The following is a 27,011-nucleotide window of genomic DNA, read 5'->3' as shown; positions in this document are numbered from 1 at the left end:
AGTAAGCCCAACCTGATCCCTGACCTCCAACCCCTGACCTTGTCTGTGATTGGTTACCTTTATTCTGGTTGTTCTCCACCACCACTTCGGGCTGCTTCCCTGATAGAGATAATCAATGAATCATTAAATCAATCAGTCAATCAATGTTTGCTACAGATGAATGCAAATATTATGTCGTTTTTAACTCCATCTTACCCTTCTTCTTCTTGTCATCCTCCTCCTCCTCTTCCTCCTCCCCCTCTCCGGCCCCCAGCAGTGTAAAGATGATACCGGTCTGAGAGTTGACCCCCACAGCAGTTACCAGCATCCTGCCTGAACCCTCCATCACATGGGTACCTACAGAGAGACACACACATACAGACATTACAAATGATATACAAACGTACAAAAAGAACAAACACATGTTCATATACCCCCCCCCCCCCCCACACACACACCCATTAAGATGGCGTCGTACTGGATCATTGATACATGATGATAAGATGGAGGACCTCTGATCGTCCCTCCATTCTACTGGTTAATGTACAGTCACTAGATAATAAGATGGAGGACCTCTGATCGTCCCTCCATTCTACTGGCAAATGTACAGTCACTTGATAATAAGATGGAGGACCTCTGATCGTCCCTCCATTCTACTGGCAAATGTACAGTCACTTGATGATAAGATGGAGGACCTCTGATCGTCCCTCCATTCTACTGACTAATGTACAGTCACTAGATAATAAGATGGAGGACCTCTGATCGTCCCTCCATTCTACTGGCTAATGTACAGTCGCTAGATAATAAGATGGAGGACCTCTGATCGTCCCTCCATTCTACTGGTTAATGTACAGTCACTAGATAATAAGATGGAGGACCTCTGATCGTCCCTCCATTCTACTGGTTAATGTACAGTCACTTGATAATAAGATGGAGGACCTCTGATCGTCCCTCCATTCTACTGGCAAATGTACAGTCACTTGATGATAAGATGGAGGACCTCTGATCGTCCTTCCATTCTACTGACTAATGTACAGTCACTTGATAATAAGATGGAGGACCTCTGATCGTCCCTCCATTCTACTGGCTAATGTAGAGTCACTAGATAATAAGATGGAGGACCTCTGATCGTCCCTCCATTTTACTGGCTAATATACAGTCACTAGATAATAAGATGGAGGACCTCTGATCGTCCCTCCATTCTACTGGCTAATGTACAGTCACTAGATAATAAGATGGAGGACCTCTGATCGTCCCTCCATTTTACTGGCTAATATACAGTCACTAGATAATAAGATGGAGGACCTCTGATCGTCCCTCCATTCTACTGGTTAATGTACAGTCACTTGATAATAAGATGGAGGACCTCTGATCGTCCCTCCATTCTACTGGCTAATGTAGAGTCACTAGATAATAAGATGGAGGACCTCTGATCGTCCCTCCATTTTACTGGCTAATATACAGTCACTAGATAATAAGATGGAGGACCTCTGATCGTCCCTCCATTCTACTGGCTAATGTACAGTCACTAGATAATAAGATGGAGGACCTCTGATCGTCCCTCCATTTTACTGGCTAATATACAGTCACTAGATAATAAGATGGAGGACCTCTGATCGTCCCTCCATTCTACTGGCTAATGTACAGTCACTAGATAATAAGATGGAGGACCTCTGATCGTTCCTCCATTTTACTGGCTAATGTACAGTCACTAGATAATAAGATGGAGGACCTCTGATCGTCCCTCCATTCTACTGGTTAATGTACAGTCACTAGATAATAAGATGGAGGACCTCTGATCGTCCCTCCATTCTACTGGCTAATGTACAGTCACTAGATAATAAGATGGAGGACCTCTGATCGTCCCTCCATTCTACTGGCTAATGTACAGTCACTAGATAATAAGATGGAGGACCTCTGATCGTCCCTCCATTCTACTGGTTAATGTACAGTCACTTGATAATAAGATGGAGGACCTCTGATCGTCCCTCCATTCTACTGGCTAATGTACAGTCACTAGATAATAAGATGGAGGACCTCTGATCGTTCCTCCATTTTACTGGCTAATGTACAGTCACTAGATAATAAGATGGAGGACCTCTGATCGTCCCTCCATTCTACTGGCTAATGTACAGTCACTAGATAATAAGATGGAGGACCTCTGATCGTCCCTCCATTCTACTGGTTAATGTACAGTCACTAGATAATAAGATGGAGGACCTCTGATCGTCCCTCCATTCTACTGGCTAATGTACAGTAACTAGATAATAAGATGGAGGACCTCTGATCGTCCCTCCATTCTACTGGCTAATGTACAGTCACTAGATAATAAGATGGAGGACCTCTGATCGTCCCTCCATTCTACTGGCTAATGTACAGTCACTAGATAATAAGATGGAGGACCTCTGATCGTCCCTCCATTCTACTGGCTAATGTACAGTCACTAGATAATAAGATGGAGGACCTCTGATCGTCCCTCCATTCTACTGGCTAATGTACAGTCACTAGATAATAAGATGGAGGACCTCTGATCGTCCCTCCATTCTACTGGCTAATGTACAGTCACTAGATAATAAGACGGAGGACCTCTGATCGTCTTATGGGTAAATGGGTAAAACAGTTTAAAAACATTATTAAAGTGACCAGAGTTCCATGACTATGTACATAGGGCAGCAGCCTCTAAGATGCAGGGTTGAGTAACATGAATGTAGTCAGCTAGTGACAGTGGCTAAAGTTCAGGGCACAGTACTGGGCAGAGGCCGGCTAGTGGTGACTATTTAAAAGTCAGATGACCTTGAGATAGGTCGCAGTTGCAAATGAGAACTTGTTCTCAACTAGCCTACCTGGTTAAATAAAGGTGAAATAAAATAATACAAATAGTGACCGAACATTAACCAGTTGAATGGAGGGATTATCAGAGGTCCTCCATCTTATTATCAGGTGACTGTACATTAGCCAGTAGAATGGAGGGACGATCAGAGGTCCTCCATCTTATTATCTAGTGACTGTACATTAGCCAGTAGAATGGAGGAACGATCAGAGGTCCTCCATCTTATTATCTAGTGACTCTACATTAACCAGTAGAATGGCGGGACGATCAGAGGTCCTCCATCTTATTATCTAGTGACTGTACATTAACCAGTAGAATGGCGGGACGATCAGAGGTCCTCCATCTTATTATCTAGTGACTGTACATTAACCAGTAGAATGGAGGGACGATCAGAGGTCCTCCATCTTATTATCTAGTGACTGTACATTAACCAGTAGAATGGAGGGATTATCAGAGGTCCTCCATTTTATTATCTAGTGACTGTACATTAGCTAGTAGAATGGAGGGACGATCAGAGGTCCTCCATCTTATCATCAAGTCTGTACATTAGAAAGTATGTGGGGATGATCAGGGGTCACACTGCCTGCCCTCCAGGACATCTACTGCCCCCGGTGTCACAGGAACAGGATGTCCATAAATAGGACCTCAGCCACCTCAGCCACTGCCTATTCACTCCGCTACCATCCGGAAGTACAGGAGTATCAAAGCTGGGACCGAGACACTGAAAAACAGCTTCTATCTTTTATTCCACCTATATTTAACCAGGTAGGCCAGTTGAGAACAAGTTCTCATTTACAACTACGACCTGGCCAAGATAAAGCAAAGCAGTTCGACACATTCAACAACACAGAGTTACACATGGAATCAACAAAACATACAGTCAATAACACAATAGAAAAAAGAAGACAAAAAGTCTATATACAGTGAGTGCAAATAAGGTAAGATAAGGGATAATAAGATAATAATATATAGATAATAATAGATAATCAGACGGAGGACATTTTATCCCGCCATTCTACTGGTTAATGTACAGTCATTTGATAATAAGATGGAGGACCTCTGATAACCCCTACATTCTACTGGCTAATGTTCAGTCACTTGATAATAAGATGGAGGACCTCTGATCGTCCCTCCATTCTACTGGCTAATGTACAGTCACTAGATAATAAGATGGAGGACCTCTGATAACCCCTACATTCTACTGGCTAATGTTCAGTCACTTGATGATTAGATGGAGGGCAGGCAGTGTGACCCCGGTGATGCATTGCGTAGACCGCCCCACCCTCTGGAGAGCCCTGCGGTTGCGGACAGTGCATTTGCCATACCAGGCGATGATACAGCCCGACAGGATGCTCTCAATGTTGTATCTGTAAAAGTTTGTGAGGGTCTTAAGGGCCAAGACACATTTCTTCAGCCTCCTAAGGCTGATGAGTCCTTGTTGAGCCTTCTTCACCACATTGTCTGTGTGGGTGGACCATTTCAGATTGTCAATGATGTGTACACCGAGGGAATTTTAAGCTTTAAAACCTTCTCCACTGCGGCCCCATCGATATAGATGGGGACATGCTCCCTCTGTTGTCTCCTGAAGTCCACGATCAGCTCTTTCACTTTGTTGAAGCTGAGGGACAGGTTATTTTCCTGGCCCCACTCTGCCAGGGCCCCTCATCTCCCTGCAGGTAGACTCGTCGTTGTAGGAATTGACGATTGAGTTGAGGATCAGCGTAGTGGAGATGTTGTTTCCTACCTTCACCACCTGGGGGCGGCTCGTCAAAAAATCCAGGACCCAGTTGCACAGGGAGGGGTTGAGACCCAGGGCCTCCAGCTTGATAATGAGCTTGGAGGGTACTATGGTGTTGAATGCTGAGCTGTAGTCAATTAACAGCATTCTTACATAGGTGTTCCTTTAGTCCAGGTGGGATAGGGCATTGTGGAGTGCAATGGCAATTGCGTCAGCCGTGGATCTATTGGGGTGCTATGCAAACTGAAGTGGGTCTAGGGTGTCAGGTAAGATGGTATGGATATGATCCTTAACTAGCCTCTCAAAGCACTTCATGATGACAGAACAGAGTGCTACGGGGTGTTATTGTCATTTAGTTCAGTTACCTTTGCTTTCTTGGGTACAGGAACAATGGTGGACATCTTGAAGCAAGTGAGGACAACAGACTGGGATAGGGAGAGATTGAATATGTCCGTAAACACTCCAGCCAGTTGGTCTGCACATGCTCTTTTGCTCATGCTGTGAGGCAAGTGATGCAGTCTGGGCCGTCTGGGTTAACATCTTACTTAAATGTCTTACTCATGTCGGACACGGGAGAACGAGAGCTCACAGTCCTCTGCCGTGGTGGTGGTACTGTGTTTTCCTTGAAGTGGGCAAAGAAAGTTTAGCTTGTCTGATAGCAAGACGTCGGTGCCCTGCCACATCTCGTGTCTGAGCCGTTGCATTGCGACTCCACTTGGTCTCTGTACTGACAGTTTGCCTGTTTGATTCCCTTACAGAAGGCATAACTGGACTGTTTATACTCTACCATATTCCCAATCACCTTGCCGTGGTTAAGAGTGGTGGTTCGTACTTTCAGTTTTTCACAAATGCTGCCATCTTGGACTTTGGTTTGGATCGGTTCTAATGGTCACGGTGGGATCGATGCACTTCCTGATTAACTCGCCACGGTGTCAGTGTATACGACAATGTTATTCTCAGAGGCAACCCGGAACATATCCCAGTCCGCGTGATCAAAACAATCATGAAGCATGGGATTGGTCAGACCAGCATTGAACAGTCCTTATCACGGGTACTTCCTGTTTGAGTTTCTGCCTATAGGAAGGGAGGAGCAGAATGGAGGTGTGATCTGATTTGCTGAAGGGATGGCGGGGGAGGGACTTGTAGCCATCCCGGAAGTGGGAGTAACAATGGTTGGTAAAACTTCGACAGCATTTTCCTCAGATTTGCTTTATTGAAGTCCCCAGCTACAATAAATGCAGCCTCAGGATATATGGTTTCCAGTTTGCACAAAGTCCAGTGTAATTCCTTGAGAGCTGTTGTGGTATCGGCTTGAGGGGGAATAAACACGGCTGTGACGATGACCAAAGAGAATTCTCTTGTGAGGTAATGCGGTAAGCATTTGTTTGTGAGGTATTCTAGGTCGGGTGAACAAAACGACTTGAGTTTCTGTGCGTTATCACAATCACACCATGAGTAGTTAATCATGAAACATACACCTCCTCCTTTCTTTTCCCTGGAGAGTTCTTTATTCCTGTCTACGTGATGTACTGAGAACCCAGCTGGCTTTATGGATGTATATCTGGAGAGAGCTAGGATTCCATGAAACAGAATCTGTTACGGTCCCTTATGTTTCTCTGGAAGGAGATCCTCGCTCTGAGCTCATCTACTTTATTGTCCAGGAACTGAACATTAGCGAGTAATATACTCGGAAGTGGTGGATGGTTTGCACGCCTCCTGAGCCAGACTTAAAGTTCACTCTGAATAACTATTTTCCGCTGGCGCATGTCTTGGAGCAACCTTTGGTTTAAGTGAAATCACCTCGGGGTATACGAAAAAAGGACACAATTTAGGAAAGGTGAGTTATGCTGGTGAGTTACCGCTGCTCTGACATCCAAAATGTATTTCCATCTGTAAGTAATAATGCAAAAAAAACTTTCTGGTAATAACACACACGCACAAAAAAGATACTGCAACGTTGCTTTGGAGCCAGGAACCAGGCGAGCATGTCTATTGGCGACATCTTGATACAGTCATGAAGGAGGCGCGACAGTGCCTCATCCCACTCAGGAGGTTGAAAAGGTTTGGCATGGGCCCTTAAATTCTCAATAAGTTCTACAGCTGTACAATTGAGAGCATCTTGACTGGCTGCATCACTGCTTGGTATGGCAATAACACCGCCCTCGATAGCATGGCGCCACAGAGGGTGGTGCGGACAGCCCAGGTCATCACTCGGGCCGAGCTCCCTGCCATCCAAGACTTCTATACCAGGCAGTGTGAAGAGAAATGATCTCCCTGCCATCCAGGACTTCTATACCAGGCAGTGTGAAAGGAAAGACCTATAATTGTTAAAGAGTCCAGCCACCCAAGCCAATGACTGTTCTTTCTGCTTCCGCATGGCACTGTATATAGTCGGTACCATTGCATCTAGTCTGACACCAACAAGATCCTGAACAGCTTATATCCGCCAAGTCATAAGACTGCTAAAAAGCTAACAAAATGGTTACACGGACTATCTGAGTTGACCTGTATTTTATTCTTATTTTTGCACTGACTCACAGGGCCCTACACACTCACACAAACACTCACTCCATCATTTGCTCACTCACACATAATATGCACATGTATTTACAGTGCCTTGCAAAAGTATTCATCCCCCTTGGCGTTTTTCCTATTTTGTTGCATTACAACCTGTAATTTAAATTGATTTTTATTTGATTTAATGTAAAGGACATATACAAAATAGTCAAATTTGGTGAAGTGAAATGAAAAAAATTACTTGTTTAAAAATGTTAAAAACAAATTAAAACGGAAAAGTGGTTGCTATGAAGCCCCTAAATAACATCTGGTGGAACCAATTACCTTCAGAAGTCACATAATTTGTTAATTAAAGTCCACCTGTGTGCAATCTAAGTGTCACATGATCTGTCACATGATCTTAGTATATATGCACCTGTTCTGAAAGGCCCCAGAGTCTGTAACACCACTAAGCAAGGGGCACCACCAAGTAAGTGGCACCATGAAGACCAAGGGTTATATTTTTTTAAATCAGAAACGTCCCACGGAGCACAATTAAATCCACTATTAAAAAATTGAAAGAATATGGGATCACAACAAACCTGCCAAGAGAGGGCTGCCCACCAAAACTAACGGACCAGGCAAGGAGGACATTAATCAGAGAGTCAACAAAGAGACCAAAGATGACCCTGAAGGAGCTGCAAAGCTGCACAGCGGAGATTGGAGTATCTGTCCATAGGACCATTTTAAGCCGTAGACTCCACAGAGCTGGGCTTTACGGAAGAGCGGCCAGAAAAAGCCATTGCTTAAAGAAAAAAATAAGTAAATTTTTTTGGTGTTTTCCAAAAGGCATGTGGGAGACTCCCCAAACATATGGAAGCTCTAGTCAGATGAGACTAGAATGTAGCTTTTTGGCCATCAATGAAAACGCTATGTCTGGCATAAATCCAACACCTCTCATCATCCCGAGAATACCATCCCCACAGTGAAGCATGGTGGTGGCAGCATCATGCTGTGGGGATGTTTTTCATCGGCAGGGACTGGGCTCAGAATTGAAGGAATGATCGATGGCGCTAAATACAGGGAAATTCTTGAGGGAAACCTGTTTGTCTTCCAGAGATTTAAGCTTGGACGGAGGTTCACCTTCCAGCAGGACAATGAATACTTTCGCAAGCCACTGTATACTGACTCTACACACACACACACACACACACACACACACACACACACACACACACACACACACACACACACACACACACACACACACACACACACACACACACACACACACACACACACACACACACACACACACACACACACTCAGGTACTGCTGCTACTCTGTTTATTATATATCCTGTTGCCTCACCCCTATACATATCTACCTCCATCACTCCAGTATCCCTGTACATTGTTAATATGGTACTGACCCTGTATATAGTCACCTTACCCCTATACATATCTACCTCCATCACTCCAGTATCCCTGCACATTGTTAGTATGGTACTGACCCTGTATATAGTCACCTTACCCCTATACATATCTACCTCCATCACTCCAGTATCCCTGTACATTGTTAATATGGTACTGACCCTGTATATAGTCACCTTACCCCTATACATATCTACCTCCATCACTCCAGTATCCCTGTACATTGTTAATATGGTACTGACCCTGTATATAGTCACCTTACCCCTATACATATCTACCTCCATCACTCCAGTATCCCTGTACATTGTTAATATGGTACTGACCCTGTATATAGTATGATTACCCCTATACATATCTACCTCCATCACTCCAGTATCCCTGTCTCCTTCCCCCTATACATATCTACCTCCATCACTCCAGTATCCCTGTCTCCTTCCCCCTATACATATCTACCTCCATCACTCCAGTATCCCTGTCTCCTTACCCCTATACATATCTACCTCCATCACTCCAGTATCCCTGCACATTGTTAATATGGTACTGACCCTGTATATAGTCACCTTACCCCTATACATATCTACCTCCATCACTCCAGTATCCCTGTCCCCTTCCCCCTATACATATCTACCTCCATCACTCCAGTATCCCTGTACATTGTTAATATGATACTGACCCTGTATATAGTCACCTTCCCCCTATACATATCTACCTCCATCACTCCAGTATCCCTGTACATTGTTAATATGGTACTGACCCTGTATATAGTCACCTTACCTCTATACATATCTACCTCCATCACTCCAGTATCCCTGTACATTGTTAATATGATACTGACCCTGTATATAGTCACCTTACCCCTATACATATCTACCTCCATCACTCCAGTATCCCTGTACATTGTTAATATGGTACTGACCCTGTATATAGTCACCTTACCCCTATACATATCTACCTCCATCACTCCAGTATCCCTGTACATTGTTAATATGATACTGACCCTGTATATAGTCACCTTACCCCTATACATATCTACCTCCATCACTCCAGTATCCCTGTCCCCTTCCCCCTATACATATCTACCTCCATCACTCCAGTATCCCTGTCTCCTTCTCCCTATACATATCTACCTCCATCACTCCAGTATCCCTGCACATTGTTAATATGATACTGACCCTGTATATAGTCACCTTCCCCCTATACATATCTACCTCCATCACTCCAGTATCCCTGTCCCCTTCCCCCTATACATATCTACCTCCATCACTCCAGTATCCCTGTACATTGTTAATATGGTACTGACCCTGTATATAGTCACCTTGCCCCTATACATATCGTATGCTTCCTCAATGTATTTCACATCTCTTAATATTATTTCTCATATGTCTCTGTTCTTCCTTGAAACGTTTAGTATTACATTGCTATTGATTGCTGCATTGTTGGAGTTGGAGCTAGCAAGAAAGGCATTTCACTGTACCTGTGACGTTAAACTGTTGAAATACACAGACACACCCACCAGAGAGCAGCATTGGGTCTTTGTCCACAGTCTTCCCAACGTGGTCTGATTCCCCAGTCAGAGAACTCTCATCTATCTTCAGGTCATTTCCCTGGATCAGGACACCATCCGCTGGCAACAGGTCTCCTATAGAGAGCATACAATACATCATGTTATACATATAGGTATAGATACAATACATACAGTACATCATGTTATACATATAGGTATAGATACAATACATACAGTACATACAGTACATCATGTTATATAGGTATAGATACAATACATACAGTACCTAATGTTATACATATAGGTATAGATACAATATATACAATACAAAATGTTATACATATAGGTATAGATATAGTACATACAGTACATCATGTTGCCAGCAGCACACCACCCTGCATACCACTGCTGGCTTGCTTCTGAAGCTAAGCAGGGTTGGTCCTGGTCGGTCCCTGGATGGGAGACCAGATGCTGCTGGAAGTGGTGTTGGAGGGCCAGTAGGAGGCACTCTTTCCTCTTGTCTAATAAAATATCCCAATGCCCCAGGGCAGTGATTGGGGACACTGCCCTGTGTAGGGTGCTGTCTTTCGGATGGGACGTTAAACGGGTGTCCTGACTCTCTGAGGTCATTAAAGATCCCATGGCACTTATCGTAAGAGTAGGGGTGTTAACCCCGGTGTCCTGGCTAAATTCCCAATCTGGCCCTCAAACCATCATGGTCACCTAATAACCCCCAGTTTACAATTGGCTCATTCATCCCCCTCCTCTCCCCTGTAACTATTCCCCAGGTCGTTGCTGCAAATGAGAACGTGTTCTCAGTCAACTTACCTGGTAAAATAACGGTAAAATAAAATAAATAAATAAATAAATAAATGGTATACATATAGTACATACAGTACATCATGTTATACATATAGGTATAGATACAATACATGATGTTATACATATAGGTATAGATACAATACATGATGTTATACATATAGGTATAGATACAATACATACAGTACATCATGTTATACATATAGGTATAGATACAATACATACAGTACATCATGTTATACATATAGGTATAGATACAATACATACAGTATACAGTTAAAGTCGGAGGTTTACATACTTAGGTTGGAGTCATTAAAACTCGTTTTTCAACCACTTCACAAATTTCTTGTTATCAAACTATAGTTCTGGCAAGTCGTTTAGGACATCTACTTCGTGCATGACACAAGTAATTTTTCCAACAATTGTTTACAGACAGATTATTTCACTGTATCACAATTCCAGTGGGTCAGAAGTTAACTTACATTAAAACCTGTTGAGGATAGAGGGCGCTATTTTCACTTTGGGGAAAAATCGTGCCCAATTTAAACGGCCTCGTACTCTATTCTTGCTCGTACAATATGCATATTATTATTACTATTGGATAGAAAACACTCTCAAGTTTCTAAAACCGTTTGAATTATATCTGTGAGTAAAACAGAACTAATTTTGCAGCAAACTTCCTGTCAGAAAGTGAAAAATCTGAAATCGAGGCTCTGTTCCAAGGCCTCCCTATCAATTTTCTTGAAATTTATGACTATACATGCACTTCATACGCCTTCCACTAGATGTCAATAGGCAGTGAGATGTGAAATGGGGAGTCTAGCTATATCTATGGTCAAAAGAGAGGTCTTGGAATGACATGACCCCAATTTCCTTTGTTCAGGAAGACGTGGGAAGGACATCAGCTTTGGCTTCTGAAAAGCTTTCTTATAGATGGCTAATATCTCCGGCTTTGATTTTATTTGATAAATGTGATAATATCATCGTAAAGTATGTTTTTTCAATATAGTTTTATCAGATTATTGAATTTTTTTCCGGAGTTTTGGCGTGTTCCGTTCTCTGCATTTGGTGACGATGGACAGCTTCGCGCCACTTGGCAAGTTTTGGTTGCTAAATCAACAGACGAAGAGGACATTCTAAATCCAAACAACGATTATTCTGGACAAAGGACCCCTTGTACAAGATTCTGATGGAAGCTCACCAAAAGTAGGACCCATTTATGATGTTATTTCGTATTTCTGTCGAAAATGTTTACTATTAGTTTCCGTCCAAATTTTGGGCACTCTCTCGCTATAATGTAAGCTGTATGTCGTACTAAAGTTATTTTTAGAGTTCTAACACGGCGATTGCATTAAGAACTAGTGTATCTATCATTTCCTGTACAACATGTATTTTTTAGTAAAGTTTATGATTAGTTATTTGGTCAGAATAGGTGAGTGTCAGAAATATATCCGGAGATTCTGGAAAATAGTTGCTACGTTTTCACAATGTTTAACCACGGATTTCAGCTCTAAATATGCACATTTTCGAACAAAGCATATATGTATTGTGTAATATGATGTTATAGGACTGTCATCTGATGAAGTTTATGAAGGTTAGTGAAATAATTAATATCTTTTGCTGGTTTTGTCGCTATCGCTACTGTTGCCTTGAATCAATGCTGTTGTGTGGTTGGCTATTGTAGTAAGCTAATATAATGCTATATTGTGTTTTCGCTGTAAAACACTTAAAAAATCTGAAATATTGGCTGGATTCACAAGATGCTTGTCTTTCATTTGCTGTACACCATGTATTTTTCATAAATGTTTTATGATGAGTATTTAGGTATTTCACGTTGGTCTCTATAATTACTCTGGCTGCTTCGGTGCTATTTGTGATGGTAGCTGTGATGGTAGCTGCAATGTAAAACTATGATTTATACCTCAAATATGCACATTTTTCGAACAAAACATAGATTTATTGTTTAATAACATGTTATAAGACTGTCATCTGATGAAGTTGTTTCTTGGTTAGTTTGGTTGGTTCTTGGTTAGTTTGGTCGGTTTTGTGCAAGCTACCTGTGCTGTGAAAGAAATGTCTGTGCTTTTTTGTATTTGGTGGTGAGCTAACATAAATATACTTGGTGTTTTCGCTGTAAAACATTAAAAAAATCGGACATGTTGACTGGATTCACAAGATGTTTATCTTTCATTTGCTGTATTGGACTTGTTAATGTGTGAAAGTTAAATATTTCTCAAAAATATTTTTTGAATTTTGCACTCGGCCTTTTCAATGGAATGTGAGAGGAGTTCCGCTAGTTTGTAGGCCTGTTGTAAGGCAGGTCCACACCAGACATCACCGGCAACAACGTCGCCTATGAGCACAAACCCACCGTCGCTAGACCAGACAGAACTGGCAAAAAGTGCTCTTCACTGATGAGTCGCGGTTTAGTCTCGCCGGGGGTGATGGTTGGATTCGCTTTTATCGTCAAAGGAATGAGCATTACACGAGGCCTGTACGCTGTAGCGGGATCGACTTGGAGGTGGAGGGTCCGTCATGGTCTGGGGTGGTGTGTCACGGCATCATCGGACTGAGCTTGTTGTCATTGCAGGCAATCTAAACGCTCTGCGTTGCAGGGAAGACATCCTCCTCCCTCATGTGATACCCTTCCTGCAGGCTCATCCTGACATGACTCTCCAGCATGACAATGCCACCAGCCATACTGCTCATTCTGTGCGTGATTTCCTGCAAGATAGGAATGTCAGTGTTCTGCCATGGCCAGCGAAGAGCCCGGATCTCAATCCCATTGAGCACATCTGGGACCTGTTGGATCGGAGGGTGAGGGCTAGGGCCATTCCCCCCAGAAATGTCCGGGAACTTGCAGGTGCCTAGGTCCCGTGTGGCTCAGTTGGTAGAGCATGGCGCTTGCAACGCCAGGGTTGTGGGTTCATTCCCCACGGGGGGACCAGGATGAATATGTATGAACTTTCCAATTTGTAAGTCGCTCTGGATGAGAGCGTCTGCTAAATGACTTAAATGTGGAAGAGTCGGGTAACATGTCACAGCAAGATCTGGCAAATCTGGTACAGTCCATGAGGAAGGAGATGCACTGCAGTATTTAATGCAGCTGGTGGCCACACCAGATACTGGCTGTTACTTTTGATTTTGACCCCCCCTCCCCCTTTGTTCAGGGACATATTATTACATTTTTGTTAGTCATATGTCTGTGGAACTTGTTCAGTTTATGTCTCAGTTGTTGAATCTTGTTATGTTCATACAAATATTTACACATGTTAAGTTTGCTAAAAATAAACGCAGTTGACAGTGAGAGGACATTTCGTTTTTTGCTGAGTTTGTCCTGGTTACCTACAGTAGTATCTATCTTCAGATCATTGTCATTTGTGTTACATTGTTTGTCTGTTTTTATTGATTTGTCGAAGGCTTTTGACACCGTGGACCATGCTGTGTTAGTGCAAAGGTTAAAATGTTGTGGAATTAATGGTCATGCTCTAGACTGGTTTATAAATTACCTATCAAATCGTACACAATGTGTAATGGTAGATGGAGTCCATAGAGGTGTGCTCAGGTGTTCCGCAAGGTTCTATTTTGGGCCCACTGTTGTTCATTTTGTATATCAACAACATTGGGGATCTTATTGAAACAGCGGATGTTCATTATGTATATCAACAACATTGGGGATCTTAATGAAACAGCGGATGTTCATTATGTATATCAACAACATTGGGGATCTTATTGACACAGCGGATGTTCATTTTGTATATCAACAACATTGGGGATCTTATTGAAACAGAGGATGTTCATTATGTATATCAACAACATTGGGGATCTTATTGACACAGAGGATGTTCATTATGTATATCAACAACATTGGGGATCTTATTGACACAGCGGATGTTCATTTTTATGCAGATGATACTGTTCTTTATTCAAGGAGCTGGTACGATGTATATTACTGTCGGTTTTAGATTTTAGTGATGTTATATATATGCAGGCCTCAACCACTACCCTGAGAGCACCTGATTCAGTGTATCATGCAGCCCTCAGCCACTACCCTGAGAGCACTTGATTCAGTGTATCATGCAGCCCTCAGCCACTACCCTGAGAGCACTTGATTCAGTGTATCATGCAGGCCTCAGCCACTACCCTGAGAGCACTTGATTCAGTGTATCATGCAGCCCTCAGCCACTACCCTGAGAGCACTTGATTCAGTGTATCATGCAGCCCTCAGCCACTACCCTGAGAGCACTTGATTCAGTGTATCATGCAGGCCTCAACCACTACCCTGAGAGCACCTAATTCAGTGTATCATGCAGCCCTCAACCACTACCCTGAGAGCACTTGATTCAGTGTATCATGCAGCCCTCAACCACTACCCTGAGAGCACTTGATTCAGTGTATCATGCAGCCCTCAGGTTCATTACAAATCAGAAACGTTTAACACATCATTGTGATCTCTACAGCGTTGTTGGCTGGTCGTCATTGACCTTGCGTAGGCTTAAACACTGGTAGACACTGATTTATAAGGCCATGTTGGGTAAAATGCCATTTTATCTCTGTTCTTTTTTAGTCCGGTCAGTAAATAAATATAAATTACGGTCCCATTCTCATTTGCTTCTAACAGTACCAACAATTAGAACAGGTCATGGTAGAAATAGTTTTAGTTACTCAGCTCCGTGGTCCTGGAATTCTCTCCTGAACATTTACAAATTTGATGATCTAGTTTCGTTGGTGGAGTTTAAACACTTGATCAATGTATATATAATAGTAGAGTATAATTGTCTTTAGGCCAGCTGTTTTTCAGTCAAGACTTTCGTGTTTTTAACGTAAAATGTTTTTGTTGTACTGTGTGTGTGTTCATAGTTTTGTTTAATGATGTGTTAGTGTATGTAAGTTGTTTTGTCTGAAACGTTGTTCCCTCTGCTGCTATTGGACCAGGTCTCTCTTGGGAAAGAGATGTTATCTCAATGACAAAAACCTGTATAAATAAAGGTAAATAAAATAAAAATTGTCCTGGTTACCTACCGTATTTGACCTGAGCCATGTCCCCCACCACCATGTCAGCTACAGGTATCTGGATCACGTTTCCTTTCCGTACCACAGCGAAGCGCTGCTCCTGTTCTATCCTGCTCTGTAGCCCACGGAACTGTTTCTCTTTAGACCAATCGTTGAAGGCCGTCACCAGGACCACGCAGACGACGGACAGCAAGATGGCGGCGCCCTCAATCCACCCGGCTTCAGCCTCGCCCTCATCCTCTGCCCCTCCCGACACGTTACCACACGCTGGGGAGAAAACACACTGTTATCCATCTACAGTGCCTTTGGAAATTATTCAGACCCCTTGACTTTTTCCACATTTTGTAATGTTACAGCCTAATTCGAAAAGGGATAAAATAAAATAAAATCCTCAGCAATCTACACATACTACCCCATATTGACAAAGCAAAAACTGTTTTTAGAAATGTTTGCAAATGTATTAAAGATATAAAAACAGAAATACCTTATTTACAAAAGTATTCAGACCCTTTGCTGTGAGACTCGAAATTGAGCTCAGGTGCTCTCAGACCAGACCTCAAAGACTCTCAGACCATGAGAAACAAGATTCTCTGGTCTGATGAAACCAAGATTGAACTCTTTGGCCTGAATGCCAAGCGTCACGTCCGGAGGAAACCTGGCACCATCACTATGGTGAAGCATGGTGGTGGCAGCATCATGCTGTGTGGATGTTTTTCAGCGGCAGGGACCGGGAGACTAGTCAGCAAAGTACAGAGAGATCGTTGATGAAGGACCTCAGACTGGGGTGAAGGTTCACCTTCCAACAGGACAGCAACCCTAAACACACAGCCAAGTCAACGCAGGAGGGGCTTCAGGACAAGTCTCTGAATGTCCTTGAGTGGCCCAGCCAGAGCCCAGACTTGAACCCGATCGAACATCTCTGGAGAGATCTGAAAATAACTGTTCAGCGACACTCCCCATCCAACCTGACAGAGCTTGAGAGGATCTGCAGAGAAGAATGGGAGAAACTCCCCAAATACAGGTGTGCCAAACTTGTAGCGTCATACCCAAGAAGACTCGAGGCTGTAATCGCTGCCAAAAAAAAAATATGTTTTTGCTTTGTCATTGTTGGGTAAATGTGTGTAGATTGAAAAAACGATTGAATAAATGTTAGAATAAGGCTGTAATGTAACAAACTGTGGAAGAAGTCAATGGGAATACTTTCCGAAGGCTCTGTATCTAGCTGTCTATCAACCCCGTCCCGTCGCATTTTATTTGCACAGTCTAGCTAAAATGTTTAATCTGGCTCTTTACTCCAGCATTTTGGATTTGAGATCAAATGTTTAATATGAAGCAATGTCATCTTTTATTTGAGAGTATTTTCCTACATATCTATTTTACCATTTAGAAATGATAGCACTTTATGTGTCTAATCTATCTCCCATTTGAAGGTGTCATAAAGACGTAGGATCTTGTTGTAGGACATCTTTCCTGCAGTAAATTAAAAAACGTGTCGTGTATTTGAAGTGCAACAAAACGCTTCTGAAGTTTGTAACTTCCACTTTGACATTTTCAGACTTGATTTTCCCGAATGGAAAATGTATCAACCTCTACAAAAATGTCCATGAATTATAATCCAGATACTAATCCTGCAAGATTATTTTCCTGCTGTGGCAAACATTTTCAAAGTATTTTTGTATTTTGGTCCCATATTCCTAGCACGCTGTGACTACATGAAGCTCATGACTACAACTATGTTGGATGCATTTTCTGTTATTTTTGTTTGTGCTTCTGATTATTTTGTGCCCAATAGAAAGTAATGGTAAATAATGTATTATGTCATTTTGGAGTAACTTTTATTACAAATAAGAAGAGAATGTCTTTCTAAAACACTTCTACATTCATGTGAATGCTACCATTTATTACAGATAATCATGAATAAATCGTGAATAATTATTAGTGAGAAAGTAACAGAGGCATAACTATCATACCCCCCAAGAAATGCTAACCTCCCCTGGTATTGTAATGGTGAGAGGTTAGCATGTTTTAGGGGTATGATATAAAATGCTAACCTCCCCTGTTATTGTAATGGTGAGAGGTTAGTATGTCTTGGGGGTATGATATAAAATGCTAACCTCCCCTGTTATTGTAATGGTGAGAGGTTAGCATGTCTTGGGGGTATGATATAAAATGCTAACCTCCCCTGTTATTGTAATGGTGAGAGGTTAGCATGTCTCGGGGGTATGATATAAAATGCTAACCTCCCCTGTTATTGTAATGGTGAGAGGTTAGCATGTCTTGGGGGTATGATATAAAATGCTAACCTCCCCTGTTATTGTAATGGTGAGAGGTTAGCATGTCTTGGGGGTATTATATAAAATGCTAACCTCCCCTGTTATTGTAATGGTGAGAGGTTAGCATGTATGAGAGGTATGACGTTTGTCCCTATTATTCACGATTCATTCATGATTATCCATAATAATAGTAGCATTCACATTAATGTAGGAGCCTTTTTAAAAATGTTATATTCTTATTTACAATAATGGCTCTATTTTAATAAACCTAATTAAATGGTAAATCTTTGCGCTGCAGTCGCGGTATAGGTTTGGGGGTGTTCATTAAATGGCCTGCAGCATTCAGTATTTGCTAAATATTTTGAACACGTTTGCAGTCCACATTGTTGTAATTGCATTGCTTCAATATGGAAATACATTGTTAAATATGGGCTATAGCATAGGGGCCAGGCCTACTGTAAATTGCAGTCCGTGGACATGCCAAAAGTAGTCAATAAGCAACATTAAATTCAATAGGCTATTGAGAAGGCCCCAAAAAGACACTGTATAATTCTAATCAAATTCTAATAAAAACTAGGCAACAAATTGTTTTAAATAGGTTAATGTCTAAATACAGTTACAGGCACCATAATTGCTCCCCGTGGGCGTATAATACAAACAAGGCAACTTAGACTATGGAGGGTTTTACACACATGCAAACGTTTTACAGGAGCTGGATAAAGATCCGTTATACAGAGAAATGGGTTATGTCCACTCGCCGTTATACTGCTCGCAAATATGTTTTTATAAACATCATGGAACCATCTTACAGATTCTATTTGTACTTCTCCAGAAATAGCAGACGAAATTGAATTGCATTCAAGCCATGACCGTTTTCACCACAAACTCTTGGATGGGGAATCTTAATAATAACTTTGGGATTTAAATTAAATTAAAATTAAATGAAAAAAACAATCCATCAATATTTCTAAATAGGATTGCATGATATCATAAATATCTTCTCTCGTTCCATGATACTCTGTGCAAAGGTTAAGGCTTAAATGTCTTTACGCAGAACATTCACACGTCTATACAAAAACACTATGCTCCTGTCAACTGTTGTCTATGTGCGAGGCAGATTCTCATAGAAATCTGACATTAATATGGCATTATATGACTGAATAGTTTGGAGCAGAGTGTTTTTTAGTAGTCGGACGAGGGGCGATCTTTGATAATGAGGATGGATTGCCTACTTGAACAAGCGAAATGCAGGTATGTGAATAATGAAAAAAGCATGGAAAATCTAAAACTATTTCAAAGTGTAACAGTTAAACTTTAGTCCGTCCCCTCGCCCCGAACTGGGCGCGAACCAGGGACCTTCTGCACACACCAACAACAGTCACCCACGAAGCATCGTTACCCATCGCTCCACAAAGGCCACGGCCCTTGCAGAGCAAGGGGAACCACTACTTCTAGGTCTCAGAGCTAAGTGACGTCACCGATTGAAAGGCTATTAGCGCGCACCACCGCTAACTAGCTAGCCATTTCACATCTGTTACAAAAGCACTCTCAGTAGATAATTTAATAATTATTAATTTGCTATTTGGCTAATGGCCAGGATAAAAAGAAGCACCAACGCGATGTTGCTAAACCAGCCTTGATAAAGGGGAGGATATGCTTGGTTTTTAATCAAACTAAATGAAACTAAATACGAGATTCACCTGCACAAAAGGCACATCTCTCAATGCTTCCGCTTTCAAAATCCACGCCATTATCACCTGTGTTACCGTTGAGACCGGCTTTTTATGGGTCTTTAAACACGTTCCATTGGCGCTGCATGAAGATTGGTACATTTCAGTACCTGTCGTTAGGGCTGGAAAATCGCCAGCCGAACATGGCGCCCTAAAAGTGACTCCAAAAGGACACAATTCATTATAATACATTATAATATAATATAATACATTATTTACCATTCATTTCTATTGGATACAACACAATCCGAAACACAACCAAAACAAACTGTACATGCATCCAACAAGTTTGTAGAGTCACAAGCTTGATGTAATCATTGGGTGGAATATGGGAACAAAATATCAATACTTTAATTAATACACTATAAGTGTCACAAGCTTGATGTAATCATTGGGTGGAATATGGGAACAAAATATCAATACTTTAATTAATACACTATAAGTGAATTTGTCCAAATGCTGATGACACCTTCAAATGGGGGGGACTAGATACATGAAAATACCCTCAAATAAAAGGTGACGTTCTGTCGCTTCATGTAAAACATTATATCTCAAATCCAAAATGCTGGAGTATAGAGCGGTTTTAGCTTCACTGTCCAAATAAATATGGAGGGCAGTGTTGTCTGTCTGTCAGCCAACCATCCAGACAGACACACCAGACAGCCATCCATCCCAGGTCGTACCCTCAGTGTCATCTCCGGGGGGTTGGTAGAAGGACAGGCCCAGGGAGATGATAGCTGCCACCTCCAGGATGATAAGAGTGACGTCCTGTAAAGGAAACAATCAATCAATCAATCTATCTATCAATCAATCAATCAATCAATATATCAATCAATCAATCAATATATCAACGCATATATATATATATCAATCAATCTATATAGCAATCTACATGTAACTGCCAAAATAAAGCAAACACCAACAACAAGTGTTTTAATTGGTTTGTTGTGCCACCACGAGCCACCAGAACAGATTCGATGCAACTTAGCATTGATTCTACAAGTGTCTAGAACTCTCTTGGAGGGATGCGAAACCGTCTTCCACAAAAAATTCCATAATTTGGTGTTTTGTTGATGGTGGTCGATAACGCTGTCTCAGGCTTTCCTCCAGAATCTCCCATAAGTGTTCAATTGGGTTGAGATCCGGTGACTGAGACGGCCATGGAATATGGGATCCCGAGTTGCGCAGCGGTCTAAGGCACTGCATCTCAGTGCAAGAGGTGTCACTACAGTCCCTGGTTTGAATCCAGGCTGTATCACATCCGGTCGTGATCGGGAAGTCCATAGGGCGGCCACAATTGACCCAGCTTTGGCCGGGGTAGGGTTTGGCCGGGGTAGGGCGTCATTGTAAATAACAATTTGTTCTTAACTGACTTGCCTCGTTAAATAAAGGTTAATTAAAGATGCAATATGTCACTTTTTTGGAGACCCAACCAAATTCACATAGAAATGTGAGTTATAGATCTGTCATTCTCATTGAAAGCAAGTCTAAGAAGCACTAGATCTGTTCTATGTGCGCTATTTCTATGCTTCCAGTTCTTAAGTTTTGTGTATAAAGGTAAGATAGTCTAGCGTTAGCTAGCTACATTTTCAGATATTACACGTTTCTAATTTTCACAGAAAGTGGTTTCATTTCAAGCTAAAGTGTACTGTTAGCTAGCTAGCTAACGTTAGCTGGCTGGCTTGTTAGCTAATGTTACGTGACATGTGTGATCTTACACTTTGTTTACCTAGCTAGGTTCATTGTTGACCTTGCTAGCTAGCTACATGTTTTAAGCTGAAGTGTACTGTTTGCTAGCTAACGTTAGCTGGCTGGCTCGTTAGCTAACGTTACGTGACGTGTGTACAACACCCGTTGAATATGGCCGGTGTCAGTAAACGTCTGCAAAGATGCGTAATGTAATTGTTGCCAGCAGAGCTGGTTAGTCTGTTTTCATGTTATCCAGAGGTAAACAAATCATCGGTCAGAGCGTCAAGTGTGCGATCTGGGAGTGAAACGAGATGGGTGGGGCTAAGGCTGTAGAGGGTGTGAACGATGCTGAATGGGTGGGGCTAAAGCTGTAGAGGGTGTGAACGATGCTGAATGGGTGGAGACAAAGAAGAGCTCTCCAGTAGATACCAACACATTCAAAGGCCTTTTTCTCAAAAGCAGAATTACTTTCCCATTGTTCCTCAAATGCAGTGTATGATATACCATTTTGTAGCTCTGAGTCTCTACTTTAATCCAATGTAAAAAAAAAAACTATTTCAAATGTTGCCACATAAGACCGAATACAGGTGATGAGTCACATTTTAGCAACCAGGAAATGGAGGAGCTCTTTCTGCCTCTTGCACCTTTAACATCTAACAATTCAGTCACCCTGTGGATGGGGGCATTGTCATTCTATGGGGGTATAGCCATAGTAGCCAAAACAATGGAGAAAATAATGGCCTGCTCAGCATTTTTCTACATGATCCTAAGCATGATGGGATGTTAATTGGTTAATGAACTCAGGAACTACACCGGTGTGGAAGCCCCTGCTTTCAGCACACTTTCTATCAATCATTTACTCAAGTGTTTACATTATTTGACCTGTATATAATCAATATATACAGTGTATATCATAATATAATCAATATATCAATATATACAGTGTATATCAATATATATATCAATAAATCATTCAACATACTTGAAGAGCTTCCCAGACCAGCTCCAGGAAGGTCTTGGGCTGTTTAGGAGGGATGAAGTTCTGACCGAATGACTTGCTACGACGATCCAGGTCCGCCTGGTCACCTGACAGACCTGCAACACACATAATGTATAGGACCAGTCAAAAGTTTGGACACACACATAATTCAAGGGTTTTTCTTCAAGAGTGTGCAAAGCTGTCATCAAGGCAAGGGGTGGCTACTTTGAAGAATCTGAAATATAAAATATATTTTGATTTGTTTCCCACTTCTTTGGTTACTACATGATTCCAAAATGTGTTATTTCATAGTTTTGATGTCTTCACTGTTATTCTACAATGCAGAAAATCATAAAAAATAAAGAAAAACCTTGGAATGAGTAGGTGTGTCCAAACTTTTGACTGGTCCTATACATTTATAATTAGTTAATTTAGCAGAAACACTTATCACACCATAGTGCCATCAGACTTCTGATACCAATGTAGGATGAAAGGGGGCCACAAAATTATGAACCGCTGTTAAAGATATGGTATAGAAATGTATTGTAGTATTTGTTAAATACAAATTACAGCTGTCGAGAGAATCTTGTTACAAAATACATTGGAATGTAGTTCAGGCCAGTGTAATACAATATACAAAATACGTATTTCAAATACATGAAACGTACAGAGCATTAGCAAAGTATTCAGACCCCTTCCTTCTTTCAACATTTAGTTAAGTTACAGCCTTCTTCTAAAATGGATTAAATTATTTATTTTCCTCATCAACACACAATACCTCATAATGTCAATGTGAAAACAGGTCTTCAGAAATGTTTCCAAATGTATTTGTATTTGGTATTTATTTTTTGAATCTGAAATACCTTATTTACGTAAGTATTCAGACCCTTTGCTATGAGTCTCGAAATGGAGCTCAGGTGCATCCTGTTTCCATTGATCATCCTTGAGATGTTTCTACAACTTGATTGTAGTCCACCTGTGGTAAATTCAATTGATTGGCCATGATTTGTAAAGGTACACACCTGTCTATATAAGGTCCCACAGTCAACAGTGCATGTCAGAGCAAAAACCAAGCCATGAGGTTGAAGAAATTGTCGTAGAGCTCCGAGACAGGATTGTGTCGAGGTACAGTTCTGGGGAAGGGTACCAAAACATTTCTGCAGCATTGAAGGTCCCCAAGAACACAGTGGCCTCCATCATTCTTAAATGGAAGAAGTTTGACTCTTCCTAGAGCTAACCATCTGTCCAAACTGAGCAATCGGGGGAGAAGGGACTTGGTCAGGGAGGTGACGAAGAACCCGGTGGTCACTCTGACCTTCCAGAAGGACAACCATCTCTGCAGCACTCCACCAATCAGGCCTTTATGGTAGAGTGACAGAAGCCACTCCTCAGTAAAAGACACATGAAAGCTCACTTCGAGTTTGCCAAAAGGCACTTAAAGGACTCTCAGACCATGAGGAACAAGATTCTCTGGTCTGATGAAACCAAGATTGAACTCTTTGGCCTGAATGCCAAGCATCACGTCTGGAGGAAACCTGGCACCATCACTATGGTGAAGCATGGTGGTGACAGCATCATGCTGTGGGGATGTTTTTCAGCGGCAGGGACTGGAAGACTGGTCAGGAGCGAGGGAAATATGAACGGAGCAAAGTACAGAGAGATCCTTGATGAAAACCTGCTCCAGAGCTCTCAGGGCCTCAGACTGGGGCGAAGGTTCACCTTCCATCAGGATAATGACCCTAAGCACACAGCCAAGACAACGCATGAGTGGCTTCGGGACAAGTCTCCGAATGTCCTTCAGTGGCCCAGCCAGAGCCCGGACTTGAATCCGATCTAACATCTCTGGCGGGACTTGAAAATAGCTGTGCAGCATGGCTCCCCATCCAACGTGAAACTCCCCAAATACAGGTGTGCCAAGCTTTTAGCGTCATACCTAAGAAGACTCAATGTTGTAATCGCTGCCAAAGGTTCTTCAACAATGTACTGAGTAAAGGGTCTGAATATTTATGTAAATGTAATATTTCATTTTTAATACATTTGCAAAAATGTCAACAACAAAAAAGTTTTAAAATATCTGTTCCAATAGACCAGCTCTGGATGTAATGATGAAAACTCACATATGAGAGAGAGAGAGAGAGAGAGAGAGAGAGAGAGAGAGAGAGAGAGAGAGAGAGAGAGAGAGAGAGAGAGAGAGAGAGAGAGAGAGAGAGAGAGAGAGAGAGAGAGAGAGAGAGAGAGAGAGAGAGAGAGAGAGAGAGAGGAGTTGAACAGCAATTTGTTGAGTGATCATTACTGTGTACATATTCTCTTCCTCCCTTCTTCCCTCTCTTTTTACCCCATTTATTTCTGCCTCTCTTCCTCACACACCCTCTTTCTACCTTCCTCCCTCCACTGCACTCCCCCTTTCTGTTCCTCCCTTTCTCTCTCAATCTCCCCTTGATATGTCCTTGACAATGCGGCAAGCTATTCTAGCACTCCTCCCCGTCTCCCTCTCTCTCTCTCCTCCCTCTCACACTCTCTATCCCTTCCCCTATCTCTCCCTCTCTTTACTTCCTACCTCTCTCTCCTGTCTTTTTCTCTCTCACTCCTCCCTCTCACTCCTCCCTCTCCCTCTCCTCCCTCTCCCACTCTCTCTCCCTCCCACTATCTCTCCCTCTCTTGACTTCCTCCCTCCTCCTTTCTTTCTCTTAGATCCCCTGTAATGGTGTCAAGCTGCAGTAGTGAGTAAGTGTGTAATTATGTATCACAGTTCCCATGGTTAAACAGTTCCTGTTCTTGGATGCTGCGTATCAACTCTTCAAACAATCTCTTGAAGTTTACCTCTACCAAACAATTTAAAAGGCTATTTCACTGGGTATCTCGAATAACTAAGTCACAAACTATTTTACCAACTCTCTCACTAGCTAGATTTCCATCCAATAGGCGATAGATTTTAATGTGAATGTCCTAAAATCCACTTTTTTCTGTACTACTTTTCAGAGTACAGGCCTCTGGACAAATATGCTTGTAGTTGGACCTGATTCGACAGGTAGGATCGGCCTCTGTCTGAAATACTCAGATCAATGAAATTGACTGACAGAGTGTTTGTGTGTCTGTCATGGTGTTCTGCTAGAGTAAGGTTGTTCAGTGTTGATCATCTGATACTGTCAGCTGGCCTGAGATCAATCCCACAGGCCAAACAACACACAAACACACACAGACACACACATACCCTCCCTACCACCTTACTGACAGACACACACACACAGACACACACACCCTCCCTACCACCTTACCGACAGACACACACCCTCCCTACCACCTTACCGACAGACACACACACCCTCCCTACCACCTTACCGACAGACACACACACCCTCCCTCCCACCTTACTGACAGACACACACACCCTCCCTACCACCTTACCGACAGACACACACACCCTCCCTACCACCTTACCGACAGACACACACACCCTCCCTACCACCTTACCGACAGACACACACACCCTCCCTACCACCTTACCGACAGACACACACCCTCCCTACCACCTTACCGACAGACACACACTCTCCCTACCACCTTACCGACAGACACACACACCCTCCCTACCACCTTACCGACAGACACACACACCCTCCCTACCACCTTACTGACAGACACACACACCCTCCCTACCACCTTACCGACAGACACACACCCTCCCTACCACCTTACCGACAGACACACACACCCTCCCTACCACCTTACTGACAGACACACACACCCTCCCTACCACCTTACCGACACACACACCCTCCCTACCACCTTACCGACAGACACACACACCCTCCCTACCACCTTACCGACAGACACACACACCCTCCCTACCACCTTACCGACAGACACACACACCCTCCCTACCACCTTACCGTCAATAGTGTTGGTGAGCAGTTTAGTGGCCAGGCCCTCTGAGCCTCCGTACGCCTCCTGTATCTTCTGGATGGCTTCCCCTCCCCGGAGCTCCATCAGATCCCTGAGCTCCTCCACCGTCACCCCAAAATCTCCCCCTGCAGCATTGTTACCCTCCTCCTTCCCACCTCCACCTCGGCCCCGGCCTTTAGGGTAGAACTCAACAGCACTGTTAGCCATTTCTCCCATGGTGGCGGTGGTAGACATTCTGACAGCCTGGTTTGGTCCTCTTCTCTCTCTGTGGTCTCTATTTCCTTCTCTGGAGAGGTTTCACTCACTCATCTGGAACACACGAGTCCAGACTTGCTTTCTCTCTCTCTCTCTCTCTCTCTCTCTCTCTCTCTCTCTCTCTCTCTCTCTCTCTCTCTCTCTCTCTCTCTCTCTCTCTCTCTCTCTCTCTCTCTCTCTCTCTCTCTCTCTCTCTCTCTCTCTCTCTCTCTCTCTCTCTCTCTCTCTTAGAGCAGAGCGAGTCTTTCTGCTTTTTTATACCAGCCAGTCACCAAGCGCTGGTCCTTCCTTCTTCTTTCAAGATTTCTTAGACACAAGTCTTAAACACAGACTTCATTAGCTCACCAGTAGGGTCAGGGGTCAGGGTTT

The 27,011-nt window shown here is 42.6% G+C and overlaps 1 protein-coding gene across 1 annotated transcript in view; it reads right to left on the bottom strand.

Moving 5' to 3' along the window:
• LOC129861374 (plasma membrane calcium-transporting ATPase 2-like) overlaps positions 1-26,782 on the bottom strand; it is a 168,137-nt gene extending 141,355 nt beyond the window's left edge. The window contains exons 1-7 of the mRNA XM_055932757.1: positions 26,375-26,782; positions 22,488-22,600; positions 20,500-20,584; positions 15,823-16,080; positions 9,991-10,116; positions 196-336; positions 58-99 (exon numbers count right to left, since the gene is read on the bottom strand). Coding sequence (XP_055788732.1) covers positions 58-99; positions 196-336; positions 9,991-10,116; positions 15,823-16,080; positions 20,500-20,584; positions 22,488-22,600; positions 26,375-26,621 — 1,012 coding nt within the window. The 5' untranslated portion in view covers positions 26,622-26,782. The remainder of the gene's footprint in view (positions 1-57; positions 100-195; positions 337-9,990; positions 10,117-15,822; positions 16,081-20,499; positions 20,585-22,487; positions 22,601-26,374) is intronic.
• Positions 26,783-27,011: the final 229 nt, after the last annotated feature.

Source organism: Salvelinus fontinalis, chromosome 8, assembly GCF_029448725.1.
Source record: "Salvelinus fontinalis isolate EN_2023a chromosome 8, ASM2944872v1, whole genome shotgun sequence".
Taxonomy (NCBI): domain Eukaryota; kingdom Metazoa; phylum Chordata; class Actinopteri; order Salmoniformes; family Salmonidae; genus Salvelinus; species Salvelinus fontinalis.
This window is presented reverse-complemented; position numbering and strand designations above follow the sequence as displayed.